Source organism: Pelophylax lessonae (genome assembly GCF_965119305.1).
Source record: "Pelophylax lessonae genome assembly, chromosome: 4".
NCBI classification, from domain to species: domain Eukaryota; kingdom Metazoa; phylum Chordata; class Amphibia; order Anura; family Ranidae; genus Pelophylax; species Pelophylax lessonae.
In genome coordinates this window covers 76,077,094-76,099,657 of record NC_138771.1, presented here as the reverse complement: position 1 = coordinate 76,099,657, position 22,564 = coordinate 76,077,094, and the positions used below count along the sequence as shown (strand labels likewise).

The 22,564-nt window shown below is 43.0% G+C and overlaps 1 protein-coding gene across 1 annotated transcript in view; it reads right to left on the bottom strand.

The window, feature by feature from the left end:
- The window catches only part of WHAMM (WASP homolog associated with actin, golgi membranes and microtubules), a 79,311-nt gene that overhangs the window by 5,805 nt on the left and 50,942 nt on the right, over positions 1 to 22,564 (bottom strand). Inside the window, exons 7-9 of the mRNA XM_082254026.1 lie at positions 1,337 to 1,423; positions 1,129 to 1,224; positions 558 to 999 (exon numbers count right to left, since the gene is read on the bottom strand). Coding sequence (XP_082110152.1) covers positions 558 to 999; positions 1,129 to 1,224; positions 1,337 to 1,423 — 625 coding nt within the window. The remainder of the gene's footprint in view (positions 1 to 557; positions 1,000 to 1,128; positions 1,225 to 1,336; positions 1,424 to 22,564) is intronic.

Genomic DNA, 22,564 nt, shown 5'->3' with positions numbered 1-22,564 from the left:
TGAAGCTTCCGACAGCCGACAGCGCATTTTCGGCCGAACAGAATCTGTCGTGTAGGCATTAAAATTTTTGTAGGCCAACACCAGAACGGCCGATTGTTCGCCAGTCAGTACAGATTTCGGCCGACAGACAGCAGATTTGCAAGACTGGGCATGCTCAGAAAAGAAAAAAGACAAGGAAAGTTAACCATCACATGACATCACTTCTGCAGTCAGCTGTTGTTGGCCGACAAAATTCGTGTGCAGTCTTTTGCACTTTTCAGCGGACAGGACAGCCCTGGACAAAAGACGGCCGATCGTTCGGCCGACGATCAGTACGTGTGTACGGGGCTTTACTTATAATCCTGTAGCCAAGTTTCAGTCTAGTCTTTACCAAATGTCACATAAAAATGTGATTGATACAAAAGACTGCTTCCTTAATATTAGGTTTATATGCACACAAACATTTTTGAGGCTTTGGAAATGTTTATTTTCCAGAAAAAGCTGCGCCCTGTTTACTGCAGCTGTAAATGCTTTTGAATTATAATGTATGTACATTAAAAATGTAAATTTTCTCTTACCTATACATTGATTCGGATTTGCTTTTAGGGAACCGGGTGTGTATTTATTTTCAGATTTTTCAACCTCCATCAGTTCAGGCCCGCTACGATTTAAAGTCTCTTCTGAACGAGGTAGTGGAGCTTGCACCGATAAAAGAGCACTCATTGGTGGAAGAGGAGGAGGAGGTGGTGGTGGTGGTGGAAGCAGATGAGGAGGCCCTGGAGGAAGAGGAAGTGGCGGTGGTGGAGGAGGATTATGCGGGGGTAGGAAATGATTGCCTGGATTTATGGGGTCAGTACTTGGGGTTCCTTGTCCAACATTTCCTTTCTGCACAAAGATCTGAACAGGAATATCTGCTGGACCTCTTCTGGCTACCCGGGAGGGATTTAAGCTCTCTGGAGGTTTACTGGGGAGCCGAGGTTGTACTCGCAAGGTTTTCAGTATCCCAGGAGATTCTTTCTTCTACAGCAAAAGACACAAAGAAAAATGTTCCATTAACAAATACAACCCTTGCATCATTTCACATTTATTTCCCTCTGCTGCAAGAGAACATGACTGTGCACAACTTGAACACAGCAATTTAACACTCACATCTTTAAAGGATTTTAATCGCTGTAGCGTTTTTTGACGTTCCTGATCGACCCACTCCTTTTTCTTCCTCGCCTCTTCTTTTTTCTTGTCTCTTTTCTGTCGTAACACAAAGAGAGCTGTTAAAGTGTCTCCCACACACAGTTTTAAATGGAGCAGAAGCCTATGAGTTGGCGTGAAAACAAACTATATTCATAGACAGGGTACTCACCATCTGCACAGTATGATGCTGCTGGAGCCGTTTCTGGTTTTCCTGGTACTGCCTCAGTTTAACTTCCTGGGTCTCCATGCACTGATCCTAAAATCAGGAGTAAAGGACACACAAGGGTTAACTTGCTTATGGTCCTGGGGCACAATTTTACTGAAATCTATAACATGGCAACCATATACCCCTTTTCTGGGCCCAAAAAAAAAAAAAAAAAAAAAAAAAGGATATGCTTTAAAAAAGAAACACACATGAAAACACTATTTCTTCTGGTGGGTGGTGTGGTGCCACGGTTTATTTCCCTGAATTAAACTAGTGCCTAATATTTAAAGCGGAGTTCCACCCAAAAGTGAAACTTCCGCTTTAGGGAGTCCTGACCCCCTGACATGCCACATCTGGCATGTCATTTTTTTTGGGGGGGGGGGAGCAGGTACCTAGTTTTGACAGGTACCCGCTCCCACTTCCGCTCGGAGCGCCGCGGCGCCCTGAACGGAAGTTCTCCTCTCCCCCTCCCTCCCTGCAATCTTCTGGGACACGTCAGAGGTCCCAGAAGATTGCCGGCCAATCAAGACGCGCAGCGCGACTCGCGCATGCGCAGTGGGTACCCGGCTGTGAAGCCGCAAACTGTCACAGCCGGGTTCCCACAGCAGTGATGCCGGCGCCGAGGGAGAGGATCGATGCTTCGGGCGTCCGCATCGCTGGACCGTTGGACAGGTGAGTGAATGGCTGGAACTCCGCTTTAAGACTAAAAACTTCAAATTCTTAAAGTGTACTTCAACTTTTGTATGAAAAAAGGATTGAGTGTGAATACCCAATCACCCAGCGCTTACAAAATTATGCGGCAATATTTCATGTGCATATAAATACCATAAAAATTGGGAGCAGCTGCCTAAAATATAAAAGCATATAAAACAAGGTGTGTACCACAAATGATAAACACAGGCTGCGCTCAATAAAATGCTCTATATACATATAAAGCTCTCTTTAAATATAGTTCATGCGTGAGATAGTGGGGTATAGTCCACTATGAAGAAAGTCCATCACCCTGATACAGATCCAATGGGGTTGTGAAGAAAATGTGTGCTCCTTACAGCAAATGAGCCTCCACCACACCTCGTGTTCCACCCAAAGGGTAATGCTCTTACCAGATTCCAAAATGTCACAAGCCCATCAGAGTGATGATATCTCTCTTAACACCACCGGACTCAGCCTACACAACCTCATTCACGATTGCAATGTCCGCCGATCGTCATAGGTGCAAGGGAAAAAAGGCGCATATAGGGCAATATCGTTCAAACAAATGACAACCTTTATTCTCAAATCCTCTCCCCTTACACTCACATGCAAACAGCAAACAAACAGCGTATCATATGTAGACAATCAGAGGTCCGCCGGCCGCTTACCGGACTCCCGCGAAGAGTTCAGCGTCCCGGAAGTTGCCGATCAGTGTGGCTGGACGGCGTCTCGTTGTCTGGGTGACCGCGCAAGTCACCGCCCTAACGCGTTTCGTCAGAGACTTCTACGGAGGGCGTGCTTGCGCGGTCACGTCACTCCCATTTATCGGATGCGGCCGCCCTACGTTAACCACCTCAGCGCCAGCGCGGCTGATGCGGTCATGGTTGACGGCGGCAGAGCCGACTTAAAACACATCATTAGATTGCTGCGGAAGCTCTCAATCTTAATTACGATATCAATAGGGCGTTAGTTACCGGTAATGGATGAGTGATGCCACCCTAATCCTCCCGGCACTTCGTACTCTCATTATTCGTTGACATCGTACAAGGATTGTTATAATATCGTTACGTCTATGTGTGCAAAGATGGCCGATATCAGCTTATTGGTAGACATTACTATATGCCCACATTCTAACTTCCTCTCACAATGCTGCCCTATACTGCATGTGTGAGGTGGCGGACATACATGTATGTCACATCAGCTGAATGATTCGGTTTGTCCATCTAGATCACAAATAGATCTAATTACTAGCCCTTACATTACATACAATTAAAATTCATATGAACATAAACATGTATTAAGATCTGCTATTAATTACACATGCTTATACAGTATGCACATATTGGACCCAATATCTTATAAAATATCTATAGTTTTGAAACAAACTAATATGTTAGGCACCATATAAAATGCAAAGCAAAAGGCCTGAGATCCTCAAACCTGGGGTGAAGAACGTCAAATTCTGGCCTGATGCATAAACTGAATATTAAAATCAAACTAAAAAATATTCAAAAAATTGATTAAAATTATACGCACTTATTAATGCTATTTTTTAAAATGCTATTTTTTAAAATCATTGGACCAAAGCTTACTTTAAAATTGGTATGAAGTACCATTGATTATCGGAGAATATACCTAAACAACTAGATTTGACATTGGAAAACTAGACATATTTGATCTTATCTATAGATGTTTTTAGTAATCACTTATAAAGCAATTTACGTCTAGTTCCACGTTCAAACCTTTAGGCTGCAAAACATCTGTCAGGTAGATCCAATAGGTCTCCCTCCGTGACAGCTCCCTGACCATGTTGGATCCTCTCCAATTGGGGTGTATCCTGTCTACTCCCCAGAATTTCAGGCCTGATGGATCTTTATTATGCTTCTGCCTGAAGTGAAGAGGTACGCTGTGATCTTTGTCACCTTTAATAATCTTGGCTATATGCTCGGACACTCTTTTAGTAAGGGTTCTTTTCGTGCGTCCGATATACATAAGGCCACATGGACATTCTAAGCAGTATACAACGTGAGTTGTTAAACACGTAATACAATCCTTAATGTCAAACTGCTGCCCATTTGCACTAGATGTAAAGTTTCTTATTCCGCGTACAGTCTCTTTCACCTGCTTACAGGAGGTGCATCTGCGGCATGCATAGAATCCCTCGCGGTCAAAAAACATTTTCGGCCTTGTGGGAGGATCTATGATTTTTTGTACTATTTTATCGCCAAAAGATGCACATTTCCTGTATATAAAGATGGGGTTCTGGGGAATCACTTTTCCAAGTAGTTTGTCCATACATAGGACACCCCAATGTTTTTGGAAGATACCCTCAACTTCTTTATATTGTTCACTATAACTGGATATAAAACCCCACTCATGGCTGTTGCTCTCAACGGGGACCTTGTCACGCAGACAATGTTCTTGCGAGTAACCACCCACTTCCTGTCTGGTGGTTTCCAGGATGGATGGAGAATATCCCTTTTCCATGAAGCGATCTTTAAGAAGTTGAGATTGTGTAGCGTAATCTTCATCCCTGGTGCAGTTCCTCCTAATGCGGAGGAACTGGCCCTTCGGGATGTTACGCAACCATTTAGTATGGTGTCCACTGTACATGGGAAGGAAACTATTCCTGTCGGTGGGTTTGAAGTACGCTTTCGTACCCACCTCACCGTTTTGCAGAAATATCTCTACATCCAGATAGTGAATACTCATCTGGCTCCAGCAGAAATCTAATTTGATGTTATTTGTGTTGCTATTTAGATACTGCATGTATTCGCCTAATGACTGTTCAGTACCCCTCCAGATCAAGAACAAGTCATCAATGTATCTTTTGTATAACACCAATTCAGATTTCTGATTACAGTAAACAAAGCGATCCTCCCACTCACTCATAAAGAGATTGGCGAGGCTGGGGGCATACTTAGCCCCCATCGCCACGCCTTTCTTTTGAGTGTAGAAGTCGCCCCCAAACCAGAAGTAGTTATTAGACAAACAAAAAGATAACAGATGACTTATGAATCTTTTTTGCTGATCTGGTAGGTCTTCCCTCTGACTGAATGCCCAATTAAGGGCCAGGAGAGCGTCCTCGTGTTGGATCACTGTATAGAATGAGGCAACATCTGCCGTCACTAAGAATACATCTCCTGTATCCAGTCCCTCTATAGTCCTCAATGTTTTTAAGAAATCTTTCGTGTCTTTAAGGTAAGATTTAGTACAAACTACAGAGTCTTGAAGGAAATGATCAAGGTATTCTCCAGCTCTAGCCGTCACGGAGTTAATGCTATTCACTATTGGTCGAGGTGGTGGGTCGTTGACATTCTTGTGAATTTTGGGGCGCGTGTATATGGTTGGCACCCTGCTGAAGCTTGGTGTCAAATATCGCTTCTCCTTTTTAGTCAACACCCTACTATCATAACCATATGTGATAAGCTCCGTCAGTTCATTTCGTGATGACTTAGTGGGATCCCCTGCTAATTTTTGATAGGTGTCGGTGTCTGACAGCATCTCGATTACTTGATTGTGATAGTGATCCTTTTGCATGATCACCACACCCCCACCCTTGTCTGCAGGGCGTATGATTACATTTTTTCGTTTTTCCAACTACTCAAGTCCCTCCTGTATATGTCTAGGATTGACATTATTTCTTGGTTCAATACTAGCTAGATCTTTCAGGACGAGTCGTTTAAAAACATCGACACAATGGTTGGACGGTTGCGCCGGGTTAAATAAAGATTTATTCTTTAACCCTCTGTCCAAACCAATTGTGTATGTGGGTTTATTAGTAAGCTTTGGTCTACTGTCATTCAAATAGTATCTTTTAAGATTCACTTTTCAGCCGTTCCTTCCAGACCCCGAAATGAGGAATCCCAATGTCCAATGGAGGGAACATCAGGACTCAAGAGGACCTCAAATAGGGGAAAATTCAGAGGATGTAGAGCAGGGAGGAGGACCCACCAAAAGGAAAAGGGTAAAGGATTAGGTGGTATATATAATCTTGCTGGCATCACCCTTAGTAATAAAGAAAAAAACATCCTAAACGCAGGCCTTAAGTGTGCGGCAAAAAGATCACTTGGAAAATTTGGTGTATATATGGATATACACAAGTTTATCCGAAAAGTGAATCTTAAAAGATACTATTTGAATGACAGTAGACCAAAGCTTACTAATAAACCCACATACACAATTGGTTTGGACAGCGGGTTAAAGAATAAATCTTTATTTAACCCGGCGCAACCGTCCAACCATTGTGTCGATGTTTTTAAACGACTCATCCTGAAAGATCTAGCTAGTATTGAACCAAGAAATAATGTCAATCCTAGACATATACAGGAGGGACTTGAGTCGTTGGAAAAACGAAAAAATGTAATCATACGCCCTGCAGACAAGGGTGGGGGTGTGGTGATCATGCAAAAGGATCACTATCACAATCAAGTAATCGAGATGCTGTCAGACACCGACACCTATCAAAAATTAGCAGGGGATCCCACGAAGTCATCACGAAATGAACTGACGGAGCTTATCACATATGGTTATGATAGTAGGGTGTTGACTAAAAAGGAGAAGCGATATTTGACACCAAGCTTCAGCAGGGTGCCAACCATATACACGCTCCCCAAAATTCACAAGAATGTCAACGACCCACCACCTCGACCAATAGTGAATAGCATTAACTCCGTGACGGCTAGAGCTGGAGAATACCTTGATCATTTCCTTCAAGACTCTGTAGTTTGTACTAAATCTTACCTTAAAGACACGAAAGATTTCTTAAAAACATTGAGGACTATAGAGGGACTGGATACAGGAGATGTATTCTTAGTGACGGCAGATGTTGCCTCACTCTATACAGTGATCCAACACGAGGACGCTCTCCTGGCCCTTAATTGGGCATTCAGTCAGAGGGAAGACCTACCAGATCAGCAAAAAAGATTCATAAGTCATCTGTTATCTTTTTGTTTGTCTAATAACTACTTCTGGTTTGGGGGCGACTTCTACACTCAAAAGAAAGGCGTGGCGATGGGGGCTAAGTATGCCCCCAGCCTCGCCAATCTCTTTATGAGGGAGTGGGAGGATCGCTTTGTTTACTGTAATCGGAAATCTGAATTGGTGTTATACAAAAGATACATTGATGACTTGTTCTTGATCTGGAGGGGTACTGAACAGTCATTAGGCGAATACATGCAGTATCTAAATAGCAACACAAATAACATCAAATTAGATTTCTGCTGGAGCCAGACGAGTATTCACTATCTGGATGTAGAGATATTTCTGCAAAACGGTGAGGTGGGTACGAAAGCGTACTTCAAACCCACCGACAGGAATAGTTTCCTTCCCATGTACAGTGGACACCATACTAAATGGTTGCGTAACATCCCGAAGGGCCAGTTCCTCCGCATTAGGAGGAACTGCACCAGGGATGAAGATTACGCTACACAATCTCAACTTCTTAAAGATCGCTTCATGGAAAAGGGATATTCTCCATCCATCCTGGAAACCACCAGACAGGAAGTGGGTGGTTACTCGCAAGAACATTGTCTGCGTGACAAGGTCCCCGTTGAGAGCAACAGCCATGAGTGGGGTTTTATATCCAGTTATAGTGAACAATATAAAGAAGTTGAGGGTATCTTCCAAAAACATTGGGGTGTCCTATGTATGGACAAACTACTTGGAAAAGTGATTCCCCAGAACCCCATCTTTATATACAGGAAATGTGCATCTTTTGGCGATAAAATAGTACAAAAAATCATAGATCCTCCCACAAGGCCGAAAATGTTTTTTGACCGCGAGGGATTCTATGCATGCCGCAGATGCACCTCCTGTAAGCAGGTGAAAGAGACTGTACGCGGAATAAGAAACTTTACATCTAGTGCAAATGGGCAGCAGTTTGACATTAAGGATTGTATTACGTGTTTAACAACTCACGTTGTATACTGCTTAGAATGTCCATGTGGCCTTATGTATATCGGACGCACGAAAAGAACCCTTACTAAAAGAGTGTCCGAGCATATAGCCAAGATTATTAAAGGTGACAAAGATCACAGCATACCTCTTCACTTCAGGCAGAAGCATAATAAAGATCCATCAGGCCTGAAATTCTGGGGAGTAGACAGGATACACCCCAATTGGAGAGGATCCAACATGGTCAGGGAGCTGTCACGGAGGGAGACCTATTGGATCTACCTGACAGATGTTTTGCAGCCTAAAGGTTTGAACGTGGAACTAGACGTAAATTGCTTTATAAGTGATTACTAAAAACATCTATAGATAAGATCAAATATGTCTAGTTTTCCAATGTCAAATCTAGTTGTTTAGGTATATTCTCCGATAATCAATGGTACTTCATACCAATTTTAAAGTAAGCTTTGGTCCAATGATTTTAAAAAATAGCATTTTAAAAAATAGCATTAATAAGTGCGTATAATTTTAATCAATTTTTTGAATATTTTTTAGTTTGATTTTAATATTCAGTTTATGCATCAGGCCAGAATTTGACGTTCTTCACCCCAGGTTTGAGGATCTCAGGCCTTTTGCTTTGCATTTTATATGGTGCCTAACATATTAGTTTGTTTCAAAACTATAGATATTTTATAAGATATTGGGTCCATTATGTGCATACTGTATAAGCATGTGTAATTAATAGCAGATCTTAATACATGTTTATGTTCATATGAATTTTAATTGTATGTAATGTAAGGGCTAGTAATTAGATCTATTTGTGATCTAGATGGACAAACCGAATCATTCAGCTGATGTGACATACATGTATGTCCGCCACCTCACACATGCAGTATAGGGCAGCATTGTGAGAGGAAGTTAGAATGTGGGCATATAGTAATGTCTACCAATAAGCTGATATCGGCCATCTTTGCACACATAGACGTAACGATATTGTAACAATCCTTGTACGATGTCAACGAATAATGAGAGTACGAAGTGCCGGGAGGATTAGGGTGGCATCACTCATCCATTACCGGTAACTAACGCCCTATTGATATCGTAATTAAGATTGAGAGCTTCCGCAGCAATCTAATGATGTGTTTTAAGTCGGCTCTGCCGCCGTCAACCATGACCGCATCAGCCGCGCTGGCGCTGAGGTGGTTAACGTAGGGCGGCCGCATCCGATAAATGGGAGTGACGTGACAGCGCATGCACGCCCTCCGTAGAAGTCTCTGACGAAACGCGTTAGGGCGGTGACTTGCGCGGTCACCCAGACAACGAGACGCCGTCCAGCCACACTGATCGGCAACTTCCGGGACGCTGAACTCTTCGCGGGAGTCCGGTAAGCGGCCGGCGGACCTCTGATTGTCTACATATGATACGCTGTTTGTTTGCTGTTTGCATGTGAGTGTAAGGGGAGAGGATTTGAGAATAAAGGTTGTCATTTGTTTGAACGATATTGCCCTATATGCGCCTTTTTTCCCTTGCACCTATGACGATCGGCGGACATTGCAATCGTGAATGAGGTTGTGTAGGCTGAGTCCGGTGGTGCTAAGAGAGATATCATCACTCTGATGGGCTTGTGACATTTTGGAATCTGGTAAGAGCATTACCCTTTGGGTGGAACACGAGGTGTGGTGGAGGCTCATTTGCTGTAAGGAGCACACATTTTCTTCACAACCCCATTGGATCTGTATCAGGGTGATGGACTTTCTTCATAGTGGACTATACCCCACTATCTCACGCATGAACTATATTTAAAGAGAGCTTTATATGTATATAGAGCATTTTATTGAGCGCAGCCTGTGTTTATCATTTGTGGTACACACCTTGTTTTATATGCTTTTATATTTTAGGCAGCTGCTCCCAATTTTTATGGTATTTATATGCACATGAAATATTGCCGCATAATTTTGTAAGCGCTGGGTGATTGGGTATTCACACTCAATCCTTTTTTCATACACTGCACACTATTACCTAGCTGCTATGGAGGCTATAGCCTTTTTAAAAAACAGACCTCTAATTTTAGATGATGTTTTTTTGACTGTCAAGGATGTCCCACAGGGGTCATCTGAAATTAGTGGACTCCTATCCACTTTAAACCACCTGCTGGATAAACAACTCCGTGCATGGTGGGATGTATGCACCTTTGAGCGTTACATCAAGGAGAAAATCATCATGAGGAGTCTACGTTGAGACGTGGCTCCTCAGGATGGACTCGATGATGAGGGCTCAATGGTGGAATGGCTAGAGTTTTTCAACTCTGTAGGTTTGAAACTACAAGAGCTAGTACTAAAGAGAAAGAAGAAAAAGATGGCCATTCTAGAAACCAAAATAGCGGAAATCAAAACAACCTTAGAAGAATGTAAAGATAACCCGCTAGTGGAAAAATTTAACGTAGATGTTAAGAAAAAAATGGAGAAACTAGACAGAGACACTCAGAAAAAGAAAGTAAAAAAGTTTCACAGGGATATGAAAGATTTTCAAACTGGCCAAATATATGATTGGCAATTCCCTGAAGCTTCGTCGGGTGTCTCTGTACCTGGACAGGGAACGACAGAGGGACAGGTTCCTAATACCCCTATAAATGGAGTCCTTAGAAATAACACACAGACAAGGGTTTACACTAATGGCACACCGAATAGGGGTGGTTCTAAAGGTCAGAAGCCATTTAACAAAAAAGGACCCCCACAAGTAGTGAACAAAGGACCAAAACCCGAGGCCCAACAGGTGTATCAACACCCTAATAAAGGCAACAATAAAAAACCTGCCCATCCTCCGTATGTGGATCCGCATATCTATAATAATGGATATGAGGTGCCAACCCAAAATAGGTATGGCCCCCTGGCTTACCAGAATGAAACATGGACCCCAAATTCCCCACGCCCTTTTTTATGGAGGGGAGGCAGGGGCCGGGGCCGTCGGAGGGGAGGCAGAGGAGGGAGGGGCAACAATGCCTACCCGCGTCAGCCGTTCCTTCCAGACCCCGAAATGAGGAATCCCAATGTCCAATGGAGGGAACATCAGGACTCAAGAGGACCTCAAATAGGGGAAAATTCAGAGGATGTAGAGCAGGGAGGAGGACCCACCAAAAGGAAAAGGGTAAAGGATTAGGTGGTATATATAATCTTGCTGGCATCACCCTTAGTAATAAAGAAAAAAACATCCTAAACGCAGGCCTTAAGTGTGCGGCAAAAAGATCACTTGGAAAATTTGGTGTATATATGGATATACACAAGTTTATCCGAAAAGTGAATCTTAAAAGATACTATTTGAATGACAGTAGACCAAAGCTTACTAATAAACCCACATACACAATTGGTTTGGACAGCGGGTTAAAGAATAAATCTTTATTTAACCCGGCGCAACCGTCCAACCATTGTGTCGATGTTTTTAAACGACTCATCCTGAAAGATCTAGCTAGTATTGAACCAAGAAATAATGTCAATCCTAGACATATACAGGAGGGACTTGAGTAGTTGGAAAAACGAAAAAATGTAATCATACGCCCTGCAGACAAGGGTGGGGGTGTGGTGATCATGCAAAAGGATCACTATCACAATCAAGTAATCGAGATGCTGTCAGACACCGACACCTATCAAAAATTAGCAGGGGATCCCACTAAGTCATCACGAAATGAACTGACGGAGCTTATCACATATGGTTATGATAGTAGGGTGTTGACTAAAAAGGAGAAGCGATATTTGACACCAAGCTTCAGCAGGGTGCCAACCATATACACGCTCCCCAAAATTCACAAGAATGTCAACGACCCACCACCTCGACCAATAGTGAATAGCATTAACTCCGTGACGGCTAGAGCTGGAGAATACCTTGATCATTTCCTTCAAGACTCTGTAGTTTGTACTAAATCTTACCTTAAAGACACGAAAGATTTCTTAAAAACATTGAGGACTATAGAGGGACTGGATACAGGAGATGTATTCTTAGTGACGGCAGATGTTGCCTCACTCTATACAGTGATCCAACACGAGGACGCTCTCCTGGCCCTTAATTGGGCATTCAGTCAGAGGGAAGACCTACCAGATCAGCAAAAAAGATTCATAAGTCATCTGTTATCTTTTTGTTTGTCTAATAACTACTTCTGGTTTGGGGGCGACTTCTACACTCAAAAGAAAGGCGTGGCGATGGGGGCTAAGTATGCCCCCAGCCTCGCCAATCTCTTTATGAGTGAGTGGGAGGATCGCTTTGTTTACTGTAATCGGAAATCTGAATTGGTGTTATACAAAAGATACATTGATGACTTGTTCTTGATCTGGAGGGGTACTGAACAGTCATTAGGCGAATACATGCAGTATCTAAATAGCAACACAAATAACATCAAATTAGATTTCTGCTGGAGCCAGACGAGTATTCACTATCTGGATGTAGAGATATTTCTGCAAAACGGTGAGGTGGGTACGAAAGCGTACTTCAAACCCACCGACAGGAATAGTTTCCTTCCCATGTACAGTGGACACCATACTAAATGGTTGCGTAACATCCCGAAGGGCCAGTTCCTCCGCATTAGGAGGAACTGCACCAGGGATGAAGATTACGCTACACAATCTCAACTTCTTAAAGATCGCTTCATGGAAAAGGGATATTCTCCATCCATCCTGGAAACCACCAGACAGGAAGTGGGTGGTTACTCGCAAGAACATTGTCTGCGTGACAAGGTCCCCGTTGAGAGCAACAGCCATGAGTGGGGTTTTATATCCAGTTATAGTGAACAATATAAAGAAGTTGAGGGTATCTTCCAAAAACATTGGGGTGTCCTATGTATGGACAAACTACTTGGAAAAGTGATTCCCCAGAACCCCATCTTTATATACAGGAAATGTGCATCTTTTGGCGATAAAATAGTACAAAAAATCATAGATCCTCCCACAAGGCCGAAAATGTTTTTTGACCGCGAGGGATTCTATGCATGCCGCAGATGCACCTCCTGTAAGCAGGTGAAAGAGACTGTACGCGGAATAAGAAACTTTACATCTAGTGCAAATGGGCAGCAGTTTGACATTAAGGATTGTATTACGTGTTTAACAACTCACGTTGTATACTGCTTAGAATGTCCATGTGGCCTTATGTATATCGGACGCACGAAAAGAACCCTTACTAAAAGAGTGTCCGAGCATATAGCCAAGATTATTAAAGGTGACAAAGATCACAGCGTACCTCTTCACTTCAGGCAGAAGCATAATAAAGATCCATCAGGCCTGAAATTCTGGGGAGTAGACAGGATACACCCCAATTGGAGAGGATCCAACATGGTCAGGGAGCTGTCACGGAGGGAGACCTATTGGATCTACCTGACAGATGTTTTGCAGCCTAAAGGTTTGAACGTGGAACTAGACGTAAATTGCTTTATAAGTGATTACTAAAAACATCTATAGATAAGATCAAATATGTCTAGTTTTCCAATGTCAAATCTAGTTGTTTAGGTATATTCTCCGATAATCAATGGTACTTCATACCAATTTTAAAGTAAGCTTTGGTCCAATGATTTTAAAAAATAGCATTTTAAAAAATAGCATTAATAAGTGCGTATAATTTTAATCAATTTTTTGAATATTTTTTAGTATGATTTTAATATTCAGTTTATGCATCAGGCCAGAATTTGACGTTCTTCACCCCAGGTTTGAGGATCTCAGGCCTTTTGCTTTGCATTTTATATGGTGCCTAACATATTAGTTTGTTTCAAAACTATAGATATTTTATAAGATATTGGGTCCATTATGTGCATACTGTATAAGCATGTGTAATTAATAGCAGATCTTAATACATGTTTATGTTCATATGAATTTTAATTGTATGTAATATAAGGGCTAGTAATTAGATCTATTTGTGATCTAGATGGACAAACCGAATCATTCAGCTGATGTGACATACATGTATGTCCGCCACCTCACACATGCAGTATAGGGCAGCATTGTGAGAGGAAGTTAGAATGTGGGCATATAGTAATGTCTACCAATAAGCTGATATCGGCCATCTTTGCACACATAGACGTAACGATATTGTAACAATCCTTGTACGATGTCAACGAATAATGAGAGTACGAAGTGCCGGGAGGATTAGGGTGGCATCACTCATCCATTACCGGTAACTAACGCCCTATTGATATCGTAATTAAGATTGAGAGCTTCCGCAGCAATCTAATGATGTGTTTTAAGTCGGCTCTGCCGCCGTCAACCATGACCGCATCAGCCGCGCTGGCGCTGAGGTGGTTAACGTAGGGCGGCCGCATCCGATAAATGGGAGTGACGTGACCGCGCAAGCACGCCCTCCGTAGAAGTCTCTGACGAAACGCGTTAGGGCGGTGACTTGCGCGGTCACCCAGACAACGAGACGCCGTCCAGCCACACTGATCGGCAACTTCCGGGACGCTGAACTCTTCGCGGGAGTCCGGTAAGTGGCCGGCGGACCTCTGATTGTCTACATATGATATGCGGTTTGTTTGCTGTTTGCATGTGAGTGTAAGGGGAGAGGATTTGAGAATAAAGGTTGTCATTTGTTTGAACGATATTGCCCTATATGCGCCTTTTTTCCCTTGCACCTATGACGATCGGCGGACATTGCAATCGTGAATGAGGTTGTGTAGGCTGAGTCCGGTGGTGTTAAGAGAGATATCATCACTCTGATGGGCTTGTGACATTTTGGAATCTGGTAAGAGCATTACCCTTTGGGTGGAACATGAGGTGTGGTGGAGGCTCATTTGCTGTAAGGAGCACACATTTTCTTCACAACCCCATTGGATCTGTATCAGGGTGATGGACTTTCTTCATAGTGGACTATACCCCACTATCTCACGCATGAACTATATTTAAAGAGAGCTTTATATGTATATAGAGCATTTTATTGAGCGCAGCCTGTGTTTATCATTTGTGGTACACACCTTGTTTTTTATGTACTTCAACTTTTGCAGCCAAATTTGGACAGCAACTACATTCTATATTGTTACATGTTCCAATCAAATAGCATAACAAAATATAAAAATATAAAAAAAAACATTATTGGTTACCTTTTTAAGTGCCTTTTATTTGCTTAAACGTTCTGTAAGCTCTGCCAGGTTTGTAGGAAGGGGCTGCGGGGTAACACTTAACATAATTAACCCCGTCTGTACTGTGTTCACAGTTATTCATTAACAGGTGTAAACGAAGGCAGGCCATATATTGTATGATTTTCTTTCCTGCAACCTGTGGTTGCAGAAAAGAAAATCATTTGATTCCCCCATCAACAAAGTCAGTGTTGATAGGGGACTCCCTCCCGCGGAGCTATTGTGGCTCCCTGCGCCCCTTCACTGGGAGAACACAAAGCTTATTGCTAGTAGCTATAATAATCACATGCTGAAAATCCTAAATGTTTTTTGTATCTGCCCATAGATGGTTCTAATCTCAGCCGGTCCCTGCTGATTGAACCATCTATGGCCTACTTAAGTCTGTACATGTAAAAGAAAAAAACAGAAAAAGCGCTCTGGGTGCAGACTGCTTTAATAAGGATATATAAAAACAACTAAATAGCAGCAACTCACAAAAGCTGTTGGTGGTGAGCAAACATGAAAGTGAAGGGGTCCACCGGGTGGTGCCGTCCCTCTAATGGATATGTAGTAAGCCGTGAGAGCTTGTGGAGCCGTGGAACAGGAGAGAAGGTGGCTGGCCTTGATCTCAGTGTGTCCAGGTCATCCAACAGGAGTGTACACCGCAGTAGAGGGAGGAAGGGTCACGTCCGTGACGCTGCTGGTATCCCGGGGCATGGAATAGCAGCTGAGGAAAAAGCGCGCATGTCCACTGCGGACTTGGCGCATGCTAAGAAACGCGTCGTGCTATTCCGGGCCCCCGGGATACCAGCCGCGTCACGGACGTGACCCTTCCTCCCTCTACTGCGGTGTACACTCCTGTTGGATGACCTGGACACACTGAGACCAAGGCCAGCCACCTTCTCTCCTGTTCCACGGCTCCACAAGCTTACGGCTTACTACATATCCATTAGAGGGACGGCACCACCCAGTGGACCCCTTCACTTTCATGTTTGCTCACCACCAACAGCGTTTGTGAGTTGCTGCTATTTAGTTGTTTTTATATATCCTTATTAAAGCAGTCTGCACCCAAAGCACTTTTTCTGTTTTTTCTTTTACATGTTTCCAGAGCTTCCTCCCTCATCTCTGAGAAAAGCTGCCTTGTGCAGCAGGTCCTTTATCATTTTCTTATTATTGTCTGCCATAAAACTTAAGACTTTTTCATTGGACTTGTTATGGTCATTATACACTATTATTAATGCTGTGCGGATGGACTTAGCGCCTATATGTTTGTGTTTTTTTAAGTCTGTACACGGTCTGTCCTAACAAAGGGTTTCAAACTTAGAAACCTGAATGGAAATATGGCCCCTTTGGATAGATTTCATTTCATTAATTGACTATCTTAGAAATTTCCTATGTGGCCTCTATACCTTCCTAATCCCTATTACTTTACACAGCATTGGCAATCTCGCCGACGAGCCCTCATTTAATAGATTTTTTGGCACCCAACATTATATATGTTTTTTTTTTAATTATTATTTCATTTGTTGTTGTCTTTATATGCTTTTACTTGATCACCTGCTCCAAGTTCGCAATCCTGTTTTATTACGCTTATAGCAATGCATACAAATGCATGTTGCTAATTGTATTTTTTGTGCACCTATGGGCACCGTTATTTACCTAATCTTTGCCCTTACTCCCCTTTACTTTTCTGTACATTTCTTTGGATGAAATTTTTAATAAAAAATTATTGTTAAAAAAAAAAAAAAAAAAGAAAGAAGGCACAAAAACGTTGAAAGCCCCCCCCCCCCCCCCTTGCACTGTATGGTAGTTAGGGAAAAGCGTGGGAACAAAGCCACTTGAGACTGTCTGGAATCAGCCATGACACCTACTCCCTAGAATCATCTCATAAAAGTAATATTTGTCTTATTTTTCTGTTTAGGTTATGCTGTGTGAATGGAAACACAACATAGTGGGGTTTTCTCAAATTTGACTGAAAAAGTTGAAATACGCTTTAACTGATGCTTGCAGTTAGGGATGAGCAATTGATGCCAAAAGCCATTCAGGGCAAAACAACCACATTTGTGCAAAGGCCCCTCCCCATCCCACCAATACTCACCTTGCCAGCGCTCCTGTTTCTAGAGCCAGCAAAATTCCTTTGCTTCTTTACAATGTCACAGTGCTCAGGTCCAGCAGCCAATCACTAGGTTCGAGCACTGTCAGATGATGGAAGGGGTGAGGCCACCATGCACCTTAGGCTGCATTCACACTTGAGCGTAGCGTTTTTTTGCACAACTTTTACCGCGATTTTCAGGCGTTTTTGGAGGCAGGCATTGACATCTATCAAAAGCGCTGGTAATCAGTCCAAAAAGAAGCTCATGTACTTTTTTTAGCTACAGGCATTTTTCTTCAGGCGTTAAAACGCTCAGAAGTGAACAGGGGCCATTTAAATGAATGGAGTTTTAGTTGTTGGGCGTTCTCAAACGCTCTCAAAAACGCCCAGGTGTGAATGGAGCCTAAGTGTTTGGCACAAGGGATTTTAGTACCTGCCTCGATGGAGGAAGGAGCAGCTAGACAATGATGGAAATGTGGGTCGGTGGGGGACCTTTCCACAGACATGGTCACTTGGCCAGGAATAGTGAAGTGTTTATTTAAGTGGTTTCCATAGCTCCTTGGCCCCTTTAACTCTCTGACAAACTCTAGTGTCTTCTAGGAACATGTGAATTTATTTAGAAACCATGAGAGATGCCGACTGCACACAGCATTCCATTTAACTAATAAAGCAAACTTGGTTGCAAAGCTTAGTTAGGCATTTCACAGCAGGTAAATAAATACTTAGCAAATTAAAACTTTAGTTTTTTAATTGTATTATTTAAGTATTATTATTATTAAGGTATGTTTAAAATAGTATTATTTAAAGTCAGCAGCTACAAAAACTGTAGCTGCTGACATTTAGCAAACCGCCACTCCTGTCCCAGGATCCAGCACCGTCCTCACCCGGGCTTATTCTTCACTAGTCTTCGGTTTCTCGGCACCGGCATCTTAACTGTGGGCACCCGGCCGTGACAGCTTGCAGCACTGTGCATTGTGAATGGTTCAGCAATCTTTTGGGACTTGTGATGTGTCCCAGAAATCTGCGAGGAGGGAGGGGGGAAAAAAACTTCAGCTCTGATCACCTAGGCAGTCGGAGCAGAAGTGGTAGCGGGTACCTTTCAAAAGTAGATATCGCCTTCCCCCCTCCCCAAAAGTGCCATTCTTGAAAGAGAAAAGGGGGGAGGCCCTTAGAGCGGAACCTCTTTTGGGTAGAGTTCCACTTTAAAGGTATTGTGGAAACCAGTGTACATTTTTACACTTTGACATAGACTATGATCAGAGACCTAAAATTCCCATCAGGACCATTTTAATTTACGGTTCTACTACAGAAAAATCCAAAGACAGACACCGTAATTATACAAAAGTATTGTATCTGTATTTTATTTCACATTGGAGACTACAGCATATGTTTCTCCTACTGGTGCACGTAATGAACAGCATTTAAATGCACACAAAAGAATTATAACTTACATACACACAAGGGCCCTACTAATACGGAAAATAATCCTGATCAAAGGGAAGAAAAAACACAATCCTTTTACTTCCTGCCTTTCCTGTAACATGGTTTGAATAATTTCCCATATGATATATACTTTGTGCATTTTACTTTTGGAGGGACAGCATGCTATACAGGGAAAATGCAACATTTAACACAAAAAAGAATCAAAACAATGGGCCGAACATATATTAGTAAATCATGCCATAAAACAGAATTTATAGGATTTACTGCGCTAGCCATAAAGACTCGATTAACAAAAGCGCATCTCCAAAGACGCATAATTTTTAGCACGACTTTAATTCAGCTTTACACTCAATGGACCTAAGTCGCATAAAAAGTTGCGCCAAAGTAGTGTAGTGTAGTGCACTGATTTGAAGGGGTGTTATTGAAAAGAGTAAGGTGCGACTTGTCATTCAACTTTGATGTCCAAACTTATGACAAATGGCATAAGTGTGAATGGAGCCAAAAGCCTTTTCTTTGAGTATATTGAGGGACACAACTTGAAAGTAAGCAACCTAGGGTTTTAAAGTCTAGTACTCTAAAGGCTATAGCCTATCCCCCACTAACCCTGCTCAGGTATAGCAAGAAGTCCATAGGGAGAGACAGACTGATAGCATACGAGGGGAGGGAGAGCTGTGTTCCTCAATGGACTCCAAGAAAAGGATTTTACAGTAAGTACAAAAATAGGAATTATGACTTACCTATCAATTTCATATTTTGGAGTACAGTACAGGACACATGCTGAGAATTCTTTCACCATGGGTTAAAGGCACGTATCTTCAGGTGATTGGACACTAGCAAAAGCTTTGCTGGGACCGCCCCTCCCTAAATGTATTCATATAACTCCACCTACTCCTTAAGGCTCCAATTCTGTAATCAAGCAATATGGAGGTCACAAAGAAAGGAGGGGAGGGGCCGGTGTCCGGTACTCCAAGATATGGAATGTACAGGTACGGCAAACTTCCTATTCTCTTATTTGTTCAGTACAGGGCAAAGGAATGGATTCTCAGACCAGGGGGTGCCCCTAAACAATAATTCGAGGGGTGGGCAACAAAATAACCAAAACAGCAGCAACAATCTGAAAGGAAACAAGAAGAGGAGTCAACAGACCCAAGCAGACAGTGAATGGCAGACACAGCCTGCAGCTGAAGCGCAGAGCAGCAGACTAAAACAGCCATCTGGCAAAAAATGGTTTTGAAAACTTTAAAAAGAGGTGGTGGCCCTGTAACTTGTATGAAAAACAGATGTTATACGCTGTAAAATTCCCAAAAGCCTTGATGAAAGTGGGGAAGATGTGTAGGATGTAATGCAGTGTGTATTCTCAATTCAATTAACAATCCAACAAGACATGTATAGCCAGGAGCAAGGTACAGTGTAACACTGTCTTATATTTTCCACGTTGCAGGGCCTACAGGGGATCCAGGCTTCACCAGTCATGGTGGGCATACCCCTGTGGTCTTCAGGGTCTGGGTGCCAAATTAATGAACCACAGCCCTGGACCTATATAAATCAATGTACATATTTCTCAGCACACTGTGGATCTTCAAATAAGGTTTAATTCCAAAGCCAACCGCACAGGATCCCTTTGGTTTCTCAGGTAAGCAATAAGTGGTGCAACATCCACCAATCAAAAGCAAGATAAAAAGAGTCACAACTCCCCCCCCCCCCCCCTCCCTCTAACAACTTAAATCCTGGCAGAACCTTATGATGTAAACAAAAATACATTATATACATCATCATTAACAATGGTCATCCACATATTGCTAAATGCTAAAAAAAAAAAAAAAAAAAAAAGGTGTCAATCTAAATAGAAAGATAGAAAGGTCCCCATGCAGGGTGTAGCCATGTTCAGAGTGATGAACTCATTCCAGGCTGCAACACCTGCTATCCTTAAGCCCATTCAAGAACATGTGCAATGGGAATATTGACACTAACCCTGAACCCTGCAACTAACTCACTAATTGCACCATGTACTAGGCCTGCACGATATTGGAAAAAAAATATATTGCGATATTTTTTTTTCAACTATATATATTGCGATATTGAGAATGGATGGAAATCATGAAGTATTGCAGCAGGGCATGCAGGCAGCAGCACAGCCTTGTGTGCCGTGCTTCCAGTGGGATGACAGTATGAATGGAGGAGAATGAAAGGAAGGCAGTAGTTGCCCCCATTGTATCCAGTGACACCAGTGACTGCAGATCAATGGGAGGCTCCAGCCACCCAGCAAGCTGCTCTTCTCAATGGAACACCCTCCATGCACCCAGCACCGAGTATTAGCAGTCTCCCCACATAGTTGTCACACCCAAAAGCTGGTTGAGTGTCTCCCCAGCATCCCCTGCAGTGTGTACGGTCCGTGTTCTCCAGCACAGCCATTCCTAGCATAGGGAGGGTCTCTCTCACCTGAGCATGCCGGGTCCCTCATGAATCCTGCCCGGGCTCCTCATACGCGGAGATCTATTTGAATTGTCTCTGCGTGCTGCAGCCTGCAGGTGACATCATCCCCCTCCGGTGTGATAGGACACCGCTGGAGCTGTCTGTCTGTGTGCAGGGGCAGCGGATAAGGCGCAAGGGATGCCGGGAGATGTAGTCTTTGTAGGCGCCAACCAGTGGAGGAACAGGGGAGCGAAGAACTACATCCCCCGCACTGCCCCCCCGGTGTGCGGAGCTCATCTATGGGCAGAGAATGGAGCTTCACGGAACATGGGACGGATGTAATCACTGTGAGTCCTTCTCCTCCCCCCGCCAAGTTCCGACTTCTCCCTGCCTATACTAAATATCGTGTCTTCGGCGATATGAATATCGCCCACGCCCGCAGAACGCTAGTCGATATCATATCGACTATCGTTCGGCCCTACCATGTACCAAGGGGAGAGCCAAACACACAATCTAGTGCCCAAAGCAAGCATTACAAGCAAGTCCTGCTGCCACAGGGTACTTGTACGGTTCCAAATGCATACATTGAGGGTAACCAATCTGGGAACTGCTAGTGAGCCATAAGGTAATAAGCAGTCAGATCTTTAATGTAATGTCGGTCAAACAGGAGAAGGAAAGATGGTGAAAAATAGCAAAAAAGATCTTCTCCAACAGGAGAATGTGTGAGCCAGCCATTGCAAGTGGCAATCTTGTAAGAGTCATGTTTCCCCCCCATCCACTTCCAGGGCAGCTGTCAGAGCAGGCAGCTGTGATGGATGAACCTGTTCCCACACAGCACTGCATGCCAGGATTCACTCAAAACTGTGTTAGTCTACTAGGTGGGTGTCCCTCTCTAAATTATTCTCACCAAAGAAACACATTTCAGGGCTGTGCCCCTCTTTGTCAAGCCTGTTTTTTATTGTGCAAGATCATTAACCTCTCTTTTTTTGTTTTGTTTTTAAAAACCCTCTGCCAGGGCAAGGACAAAGTAACCCTAGCAAAAAATGCACCATTTATGAATATGGCAGCATATGTGGCAAGATTTGCGCCAATGCTCTATGCAAATAACATAGTAAGCTTTACGTCCTATCTGCATCATGCAATTAATCAGAACCAATGGGAAAAAGGCTCATTCGTCTAAAGATAATGCAAACATCTTCAAAAACATAAAACACTCCCAGAGTCCAAAGACTAACAGTAGCACAGATACATTACCTCTTCTTACCTTCCCAATTTGACAACACCAGCAGACATATCCCAACCCTTCTCACTCAAAAGGAACTGAATAGGGCAATTGTAAACACTAAGCCATGGGAAACCTTCCATGGTGTGCTACAGAACTGCTAAAAAAAAAAAATCGGGAACACCCCATGATAGAAACCACTATTGCTTTGTTCAACAAATGTGCATCCTTTCCTACCATCTCACTATTCCCCATCACCACTATTCCCCTATTATGACAACCCCATGTTCCTGTCAAGCATAACGGACCAAAGGTTCAGAGGTTTGACTGCAATAGGCGTGTCAAGAATAGTCAAAG